Source organism: Euphorbia lathyris, chromosome 3 (genome assembly GCF_963576675.1).
Source record: "Euphorbia lathyris chromosome 3, ddEupLath1.1, whole genome shotgun sequence".
NCBI classification, from domain to species: Eukaryota; Viridiplantae; Streptophyta; class Magnoliopsida; order Malpighiales; family Euphorbiaceae; genus Euphorbia; species Euphorbia lathyris.
The window spans coordinates 99,572,728-99,583,558 of record NC_088912.1 but is presented as its reverse complement, the minus strand read 5'-3'; the positions used below and the strand labels follow the sequence as shown (position 1 = coordinate 99,583,558).

Here is a 10,831-nt window from a genome sequence, read left to right as displayed (position 1 = left end):
GGGGTAGGTGGGTGGTTTAAGAGTTTGGAAATAAAAATATGTGATATGATTTAATTTACAAAATAAAATATTTCAAATTACGCTATTAAGTTTTGATTACAATCAATGCCATTTTTATCTTGAAAAAAATTATTCATATCGATAAAACACGATCCCTCTCACAAAATGCAGCTTCCTAAATTGAAACTATAAATCATATCGTAATTTTTACTAGTTTCATAGTTTATAAACTAAATTTGATATTTAAATTCATTTTATATCGCTGTAATTAAATATTTAAATATATACTCTGTCCATATATCAATGTAATTAGAAAAATAAAATAAAAATACTATTAATTACATCGGAACTTAACAATTTAAAATACTTTATTTTATTTTGTAAAAAATTACCACACTTTTAAATAAAAAACTCGAGCAAACGAAAGTTTTTTTTTACTTTGTCCTTATTGTTTTTAGAAATTAAATATGGACCCACAATCTAGTTTTAATTGCCCTCGTCGTCACGGCTTTTATTTCCCGCTCTATTCTTGCACCGTCGTCCCCGATTAGGTTTTAGGCCTCGTTTGTTAATTTTCCAAAATTGCTCTGCGATTTCTCACCTTCCATCTTCCGTTATTCTCAAGAATCAATAATTTTATTTTCAGGTTCTCCGGACTTATAGTTTAGGATTTTTGTTCTCATTGAGCCGGTACAATGATGTACGGAGACCAGCAAATGCAACAGCCTGGAGGTGAATTCCTCAGGGGTCCACCTCCACCGCCGCCACAAATGATTCGACAACCTTCTGCATCTTCAACTACTCTCAATTCTCAAGATTATCACCAACCCTCCGCGCCTGGGCCGCCTCCTCCTAATTTCGACGGTAAGCTTGTATTTGTTTGCATATATTGGTATCTAATGCGTGTGTGGAGTAATGGTTCCATCTGTGACTGTTCATTTTTTCGAGGATAGGTTCGTATGTTATGTTTCTTTCCGAAAATTTATCTGATTGAGTGAATTTGTGAACGGAGAAGTGTACCAAAACCTATGGATTTGTTAGAATGAAACTGTAATTTTGCTTGTGGGCTACAGTTGTTTCTGTAGTATGAAATGTGGTGTTAACATATCAGTGTACTTTCTAGTAGTAATGAGTCTACTAGAGTAGAGAGTGTACTTTAAATTATTGAGGTTCATTTACACGTGGAGAGTGTAATTTCTAGTAGTGTTGAAGTGGAAATCTGGAACTGCTTAGTGCTTGGACAGAAGGGGATTATGAAAGCAATTAATATTGGGAGAAGGGGGATTGGGGAAGTAATTAGAACTGAGAATGTATTAGCTATGTGAGAGAGGTAAGCCAATTAATGAGCCCATTAGAAGAGGTAAGCCTTCACATTTCATGCTCTACTTTCAAAACCTGAGGACCTGGCTGTCTATGAGCGGCGGCTCGGCGTTCTTGATAAAAGCTCGAGTGTGTTTGGCTCGATTTATAAACGAGGCGAGCTTGAGTACAACTAAACTCGGCTCGAAAGCTCACAAGTAGGCTCGTTTATAATGTTCATGAACACATTCATAAGCAAACTTGGTTTGATTGTTTTGTTAGTAATAGTATTTCTATAAAGGTGGGAAATGTAAAATAACAGTTTTGTAGGTTTCAAAACTATGTTGTTTTGTTTTAAAGAAATTTCAAATGAACATAATTAATGAGCGTAATTAATGAGCTGTTCGGAAGCGAAGCTCACGAACAAAAATAAGAGCAAGCTGGTGAATGAGCTCGTGAACAAGCTCGCGAACAAGATGTTGAGCTTGACCTCGCCAATTTTTTGACCAGCCGAGCATGAGCAGGCCAAAGCTTGGATCGGCTCGATTATAGCCCTAGATATGGTTATGATAGATAGAGCTTCCTGAAATTTTGGATTATATTGGCAGTTCCAACCATTTTTTTAAACAATGACAGCTCATGGTGATAATTTTGGTGCAAAAAGAATGAGAAAGCTCACCCAAAGGAGAGCAGTTGATTATACAACCACTGTTGTACGTTATATGCAGGTAATGCTTTTTGTTTACGATCCTCTCCATAGCTCATGTTGTCATCTCATCGATGCTACTATTATCATTTAACTTGTGATTCTGCAGACTCGTTTGTGGCAGCGTGATTCAAGAGACAGGACAATATTGCAACCTACTCCAGCAGCTGCAATTGATGTGAGTGAGGGATGTCTGAAAGTATAATTTTAAAAAAATACATGCTTGCTGAAGTAGTCACTAGCTGATTTTTTTATTTGCTTGTGAGATGTGAATTTGCCTGATTCTTTGTTTGTTTTTCTTTTTTTCTTTTTCATGCAGATGTTACCAACAACTGCCTATTCTGATAATCCATCAACAAGCTTTGCTGCAAAGTTTGTCCATACATCTCTAAACAAGAACCGTTGTTCAATCAATCAAGTTCTGGTATGTCGGTGAATATTAATTTTTTTTGACATAATTGTGTTTTGAACTTTTTTTGTGTCTTTTCATTGGCCTGCACCTATGATGCACGGACACGCCGGAATCATCACGTATCGCGTGTCCGATACGTTTCCGACACGGATACGGCTGGAAACGCCAGGGACACCGTGTCGGGGCCGTGTCCGTAATTTCGGAAAGTTGGACACGCGTATCAGTGAAGGATACGCGTGTCCCAGGAAAAAAACCCTAATTCTTCAAAACCGAAAAATCCTTTCCGATTCCGATTACATCCTTTCCTATTCCGTTCATCTCCTTCAATAACCGATTACATCCTTTCCTATTCCGTTCATCTCCTTCAAAACCGAAAAATCCTTTCCGATTCCGTTCATCTCCTTCAATAACCGATTGATTCTTATTCCATTGGAGAGTCAGAAACTCCAAAGGACAGGGACAGGGGATACCGTTCATCTCCTTCAATAATTTCGTTTATATGTATTTATTTAGTTATATTACAAAAAATCATATATAAAAATATATTTTTAATATTTATAAATTTGCCCCAATATTTTTAATATTTACACGTGTCCCCCAAGTATCCGTGTCCTGTGTTTTATAGAAATGACGTTTCCCGTGTCCGTGTCCGTGTCAGATACCGTATCCGTGTCCGTGTCCGTGCAACATAGGCCTGCACACATGACTATTATATGTTTAGGATGCTGTTTTAAATATTTTGCCTTTTCCTTGTTGTTAGTAGATTCTCCTGATAAGGGAAATAAAGAAGGAACTGAAAGTCATTTATTTATTTATCTATTAATTGACTATTCAGAGACATTTAAGTTTGTGGGTGAGGTTATAGCATGGGTGAGAGCATTTGTTCCTTATGTGTGTTTAATTATCATTAGTCCATGTGGACAGTGTATTAGACGTTGGCATGGACTTGCATATGTAATTGATACTTTAATCATGCAATAAGTTGTTGTTTTTTTCTTTCTTTCTTTCTAATGCACTACATGATCCTGAAAACCCAACCTTTTTTACCTTTTTTGCATTTTCAGTGGACTCCTAATGGGAGACGTCTTATTACAGGCTCTCAAAGTGGGGAATTTACTCTCTGGAATGGGCAGTCTTTTAACTTTGAAATGATACTTCAGGTACATGATTTTTGTTATTACATGCTTTCATTTGAACCAGTTTGATGACTCCTTGGGAATGCCCTTTTCCGAATTTGCAGGCCCATGACCAGGCAATCAGGTCCATGGTATGGAGTCATAATGACAACTGGATGGTCTCTGGTGATGATGGTGGTGCAATCAAGTAATCTACCTAACACATTCCCATGTTTTCTTATCTCTATTCATATAATAAATTATTGGATAGATGTTTTTCCCTCCAAGTAATACGGATCTTAATCTGGAAGCAACTTTTAGGTATTGGCAGACCAACATGAACAATGTGAAGGCCAATAAATCTGCCCATAAAGAATCAGTTCGTGACTTGAGGTAGGTATTCTTTTACTTTGTAATTGTTTTACAGTGAGAATTTATTTGTTGAGTATGTTGTAATAGTTCCTCTTGTGAACAGCTTTTGTAGAACAGATTTGAAGTTCTGTTCTTGCTCTGATGATACTACTGTTAAAGTTTGGGACTTCGCCCGCTGCCAAGAAGAGCGATCATTGACTGGTAATGTGCTTCAACAACTTATATACTATGTTGCACGGAAACTCTCCGTCACTAGCGTTTCGTGTCTGTTTCCGTTTCCGCTTCTTTTTCGTTTCCATTACAGTTTCCTAGCTATATTTTTATAGAAACGTGTCGGTGTCCATTTCTGTATCAGTTTCCGTGCACCATAGCTTATATATGATAATCAGTTCGTCGATTTGAACTTCACAACCAATAGACACATTTTTTGCTTGAAGTTATTCTTCAGAAAATTTGTCTCAACTTATTTGCAATTCATCTAGATACATAGCTGTTTATCTCAGGCCCTTTTCCGTATCCATCTTTAGAGGGCTGAGTCCTCTGTTTTGCTTCATGGAATGTATGTACATCTCTAGGTGCTATAGGTTACAAGTTGCTATCTACTTCTTTACAGGCCCTACAATCTTATGAAATTGATTACTGACCACCAAATGTTGTATATATACTATTTAACCTAAGAGCCCTTATATCTCTTTTGAACTCAGGCAGGCCACGGTTGGGATGTGAAGAGTGTTGATTGGCACCCTACAAAATCTTTACTAGTTTCAGGTTTGTTTGGGGAGTTCATTGTGAAAATTCTATTTTTTACTAGTTGTCATTGCCATCTTTAGTCCTTGATTCTATTATATTCTTACACCTATTAACTTTTTATAGGTGGGAAAGACAACCTTGTGAAACTCTGGGATGCTAAAAGTGGGAGAGAACTTTGTTCATTGTGAGTACGATATTGACTTTGCGATTAATTTGTGTCATTTACTGGTTCTATTTGGAGCTACATTATGCATGTTTTAGCTGAAAGACAATGTGGTGGAATTTTTTATATATAAAGTTTAGAACATTTAGCATGGATGTTTTTGTTTTATTGTGTTGGTTAGGTTGTAATGCCTCCAAATGTACCCAATATAAAATTGCCAAAATCTGGTGTAGATGACTTTTGAGCAAAAGACCTATGAACAGGTGGCACTTTTGCTTAAAAATTTAAAATCAACGGCGAACAGCTATTACACAAACCCTATATTATTCTGACAAGCTGTTCATATGTTTTTCAGTCATGGTCACAAAAAATGCTGTGCTTGCTAACTACTGGATCATTCATGTTTTAGCTAAAAGACAATGTGGTGGAATTTTTTGTATATAGAGTTTAGAACATTTAGCATGGATGTTTTTGTCTTATTGTGTTGGTTAGGTTATCATGCCTCCAAATATATCCAATATAAAAATGCCAAAATCTGGTGTAGATGACTTTTGAGCAAAAGACATATGAACAGGTGGCACTTTTGCTTAAAATCAAAGGCAACTGAACAGCTATTACACAAACTCTATATTACTCTGACAAGCTGTTCATATGTTTTTCAGTCATGGTCACAAAAATACTGTGCTTTGTGTTAAATGGAATCAGAATGGTAACTGGGTGCTAACTGCTGGGAAGGATCAAATTGTCAAGGTTTGCAATTTTTCTTGGGAGATCTTTCGAGATTATATCTTTTCCTCTTCCCATTTTGTTCAATGTGCATTTCTTTTCCAGCTTTATGATATTAGGGCTATGAAGGAGCTTGAATCTTTCCGAGGACACCGTAAGGATGTGACAGGTTAGTGATATAAATTTGCATATTGAATATTTTAAAAATAATGGTAAACTCGAAAGGTTTAATACTTAAACAAGGATATATAACTTTCTGAAAATGAACCTTGCTTGCAAAAAGCAGTGGTTTGTTTTGCTTTTCAATCTAATGTTGTATTATTTGTCTTACATGACATGCAAGTTATATATTCTTTGGCCCTTTTCTAGCTTTGGCTTGGCATCCATTTCATGAAGAGTACTTTGTTAGTGGCAGTTTTGATGGGTCCATTTTCCATTGGATTGTTGGGTGAGTTTCTTTTCCGTCCTGAGCATTATTTTCATAGTTAAATTGTTTATTCCTTCATTCTGGTGTTTTGATTATATTATGTGTTAATTAAGTTATACCTCGGTGTTTTTCCTGTATCTCACTTTTTGTTTGACACATGGAGCATAATACAAAGAAGAGAATCTTTCTAATAATCTTGAATTTGTATGTGCAGGCATGAAACTCCCCAGACTGAAGTTTCCAATGCTCATGATAATAGTGTGTGGGATCTTGCATGGCATCCCATTGGATACCTTCTTTGCAGGTAAAAGGCTTTATTATTAGTGATCATCTTTTGTAGTCCATGATGGTTTATTAGGGTGCCTGGACTACTCATACAAAAATCTACTTAGAGTTAGATCTAGGTAGAACTAACATAGTTATGGTACCAATGACCAACCCCAAGTGTTTTTGGTCTTTTTGTTTATTTAGGATTCATTTGTTTCACCCAAAATAATTAACCTTAGAAAATATTTTCTGTTTATCCGAAATGTGAAAAATAAGTTATATTTTAATCCAAGGGTTGGAAAATAATTCAAACTCATTATCTTTTGCTTTAATTAATTGGTGGGAAAATATCATCCTGTCTTTAGAAGGTGAAGTTGTTTTCTTTGACTGTAACTTATTTTCTTAAGCCCCAAGAATTAGAAAATAATGAAAATATTTCCGGATGAATATTTTTCTTGAAAGAAACGGGGCCTTACAATATTCTTATGTCCTTTCTCTCTTATGAATTTAAGAATAAAAAAGAATTGTCAAAGGAGCCCATTAGACCAGATGCTTGGTTCATGTGACTGCATGATTTAGTTGATAAACCATTTCTCTTGGTACGATCCATAAAGGTTCAGAAATATTTTCTTTTTGTTTTTATATAAACCCTTAAATTAAGGCATAATAGATATATTTTAGACGTCATAGCCTATAGGTTCACATGCATGTTAAGAACTTTGTGTAGCCTAAATTGTGAGGTTATGATACGGGACTGCTAGCAAAGATTTAACCTGTAATTTATGGATTACTTGTTGCTGTGTTTTATCTAATTTCTAAATAAGCTTCTGTGACTTCTTCATACTTGACTTTTCTAATACGATTTGCAGTGGTAGCAATGATCATACAACAAAGTTTTGGTGTAGAAATAGGCCAGGAGACACTGCTCGTGATAAATTTATGGGTCAGAACCAAGGTAGGACTAGTAGACCTGCAGGGAAGCTGTTGTATGTTTATATAAAATATAGATATTTTTTTTATAGATTTTTAATAGATCTTCAAGCTAGTGTATATTCACTGCAGCTGTGTTGGATTTGAATCTTAACATCGAGTTTAGTTTTCTAAGTTTTAATCTCTGTATCAGGTTATGGTGAACAAAATCCTGCTCTTGGTGGTCGCTTGCCGGGTAATTTCCCTGTGCTTGAACCTCCAACAACTCCTGGAGCATTTCCTCCTGGACTGACTCGAAATGAAGGAACCATTCCTGGGGTCGGAGCGGCAATGCCTTTATCAATTCCGTCTCTTGATGTAGCTCAGGGGGACCAGAAGCCTCATCCAATGTCTATGCCTCTAGGAGCTCCTCCTCTTCCTCCTGGGCCACATCCATCTCTTCTTGCTGGTAATCAGCAGCAGGGATACCAACAAAATCCTCAACAAATGCAGCAGCAACACCAGGGACACCCGCAACAAATGCCCCCTATGCCTATGGGACCTCCAAATATGCAGCAGCTACAGCCACCTTCACATTTACCTCTGCTCTCTCATCCTCACCTATCTCGCCCTCCACAAATGCCTCATGGTATGCCTTCGCCAATGCAAACATCTTCATCACATCCGATGCCAATGCCAGGTCCAATGGTATGATGTAGTTATTTTTAGTTATTTTATTGACATTTCATCAAATTCTGTCCTTTTGATTCTGCAGGCAGGAGGGTTTCACAACTCCTATTGGTCTAGTTTTTGAGGTTGTTTCATGGCTTTAAAATATATCTATGGTCCTTGAACTATAGCTCTACTAACATTATGGCCCCTAAACTTCATTCTTTGACGTAAAATCCTTGAACCGTAACATTACTGTAACGTTGAAGTCCAAATCGACAAATCCGTAAAAAAAAAAAACCAAGATGATGACCCAAAAAAGTTTAACTACATCATTAACTCTTTTTTTCTTTTTTTTTATCCATATCACCAAAAATTATGGTCAAATACCTATTTTACCATCAACATTTCGTTAATTTTTTTAATGAATTTTTGTTGAGTTGGATTTAATGTTATAGTAAGGTTCGGATTTTAATATCAAGAAATGAAATTTAGGGACCATTATGTTAGTATTCAAGGGCCATGAATGTATATTAATAGTAACCATTGATCTTAATATGATATCTTGATATTATCTAACTGCTTCCTGTTGTTGAAAGCTATTGATATTTGAAAGAACTCGACGAATTGTATTTTTTGCGCGTAAAATAATTGCCTTCTTTTATTTCTAGGGAATGCAAGGTCAAATGAATCAAATGGTACCTCCGATGCCACAAGGACATTTTATGGGAATGAATCCAAGTGGTGGCCCTCCAGTTGGGGGTTTTCCCAATGGTTTGCCAAATATGCAAGGCCCATCAAGTGGACCTGGGGGCCAAATGTTTCAGCAAGGGGGTCCATTTAACCGGCCACAAGGCGGACAGATGCCGATGATGCAAGGATTTAATCCCTACCAGGTAAAGATAGAAATGTGTTTGTTGTCTTAACTCGTTGCAAGGCTCATTGTAGATTAATCATACTTACTCAGGATAGTCCTGTTCATGTTAGTCCATGCATATATGTCCAGAAATAATCATTATCTAATTGCATTTGGTCTGGAGCTAGGAAGCACCGGCACGGGTACTCATACGGGTGTGGCAAATGGCATATTTAAAAAATATGAGACGCGGGGACATGCCAAATTTTATATATACATTTAATACTTCAAACGATTTAAACTACCAAAAAAGGGGTGGCTGCTATATTTTTTCCTTTAGATTTCCATTTCTTTTTTTTTTTTAATTAGGGTTTTGTTTTATTCTTTTATATATCAACCCCTCTGTTTTATAAAATTATTAAAAAAATCCCTATATTCTACTCAATTAACTCAGAAGCAGTGTCCCCATATAAAAGAAAGAGGGGACACTTGTTTTGGAGTGTGGGTAAGTGTCCTCATATGTTAACCTCCTAGAAGTGTCGGTGCTTTCTAGGTCTGGAGCCAATGGTTGGCTCATTAATTTGAACTTTTAAACATGAATCTGTGCGGAAGATGATCGAGCTTTCAAAATTTCGAAGGGGTTAACTGGTTGCGTATTGCGGTCTGGAAACAAATCGGGTATGCCTCTTCTGCTACCCTGAGGTCCGCCACATTCCCAAAACCCACAATAGACCTTGGTTTCATCAGACAGACTGCTGCTTAGGAGTGGAAACAAACTACAAACTATTTTCTCCTTTTTCTCGTGCCGACCGAATCCCTTGTTTTCATCTCGTTGTACATTAATCATACTTGCTAAGCATAATCTTGTTTGTGTTTACCCCATGCATATATGTCCAGAAATAATTAATTTCTACTCTCATTTGATCTGGAGCCAATGGTTGGCTCGTTAAATGGAACTTCTAAACATCCATGTGGAAGATGATTGAAATTTCGAGAGAATTAACTGGTTGCTTATTGCAGTCCGGAAACCAATCGGGTATGCCTCCACCACTACCCCGAGGTCCTCCGCCACATTCCCAAAACCCACAATAGACCTAGGTTTCATCAGACAGGCTGCTGCTTAGGAGTGGTAAGAAGCTACAAACTATGCTCATCCTTCGCTCGTGCTGACCGAATCCCTTGTTTTAATCTCATTGTAGAATAAGCATACGCGCTAGCATAGTCCCGTTATATGTGCAGAAATAATTAATATCTACTCTCATTTAAACATAATCTGTGTGGAAGATGATCAAAATTTAATTAACTGGTTGCTTATTGCAGTCTGGAAATCAATCGGGTATGCCTCCACCGCTACCGCCAGGTCCTCCGCCACATTCCCAAAACCAGCAGTAGACCTTTGTTTCATCGCCAACTGTGCTCACCGGTATTTCTTCTTGGGGAGATTCCTTCTTTTTTTCTTGTTTGATGTTTTGTTCTATAAATAGGACAGTGAATACTTTCAGACATTCAAATGAGATATAGCATTAAGTAGTGAAAATGGCTTTGAAGTCTTATCTGTTTGGAATTTTATCTGATTTTCTGTTATTTCTTCCATGTTCTCTGAATTAAGTATGATTTCCACGTTTTGCTATTGCAGTAACTACTAGAATTATTGGCATTTCCATAATTATCTCTTCATGCTCAACAACCCGTTCAAGCTCGAGTTCGGCTCATTAAGAAAATTATTTGATCGCTAGTTGTTCGTTTATCTGTTCACGAGTTTTGTTCAGAAGCAGTTCGTTAATTATGTTCATGAAAAGTTTGGCTTGTTGAGAAATTTTTTTGATCTTGAGCTGCTCGTGAGCAATTCCTTTATTTCTTTACGAATTTTGTTCCAGTTTGTGAACAACTCATTAATTATACTCATATATGTTACGTAGTTTTAAAAAGATTAGTTACATCCATGGTTCTTTAAGTATTAAGAATGAAATGCTAATGCACAAAATTTAATTTCTTAACATCAAAATCATAAAGTTTTACCACAATTTCATTTCTTAACATCAAAATCATAAAATTTTACATTTAATTTTTCATGTAGTCTTTTTTACTCATATTTTGGCAATATTAGTCATTGTAAAGACTTTACATGACACATAAGTCAAATAAGTCAAGTTTTTATAT

General features: G+C 36.4%; 1 protein-coding gene across 3 annotated transcripts; it reads left to right on the top strand.

Annotated features, from left to right (window-relative positions):
* Positions 1-473: 473 nt before the first annotated feature.
* LOC136223935 (flowering time control protein FY) lies at positions 474-10,596 on the top strand. Of its 3 annotated transcripts, none has more exons than XM_066012114.1 (19): positions 474-551; positions 647-864; positions 1,936-2,027; positions 2,115-2,183; positions 2,325-2,429; positions 3,482-3,577; positions 3,658-3,740; positions 3,854-3,925; positions 4,008-4,105; positions 4,613-4,672; positions 4,778-4,838; positions 5,480-5,567; positions 5,649-5,712; positions 5,913-5,991; positions 6,185-6,274; positions 7,107-7,192; positions 7,361-7,854; positions 8,487-8,711; positions 9,992-10,275. In XM_066012114.1, exons 2-19 carry the CDS (start codon positions 696-698, stop codon positions 10,061-10,063), a joined length of 2,103 nt encoding a protein of 700 aa, XP_065868186.1. In that variant the 5' UTR covers positions 474-551; positions 647-695; the 3' UTR covers positions 10,064-10,275. The 3 variants fall into 3 exon arrangements, with proteins under 3 accessions (XP_065868186.1, XP_065868185.1, XP_065868188.1); XM_066012113.1 differs by adding an exon at positions 10,308-10,596 and having other exon boundaries at positions 515-864; positions 9,992-10,094; XM_066012116.1 differs by lacking the exon at positions 9,992-10,275 and adding an exon at positions 9,692-9,874 and having other exon boundaries at positions 515-864.
* Positions 10,597-10,831: the final 235 nt, after the last annotated feature.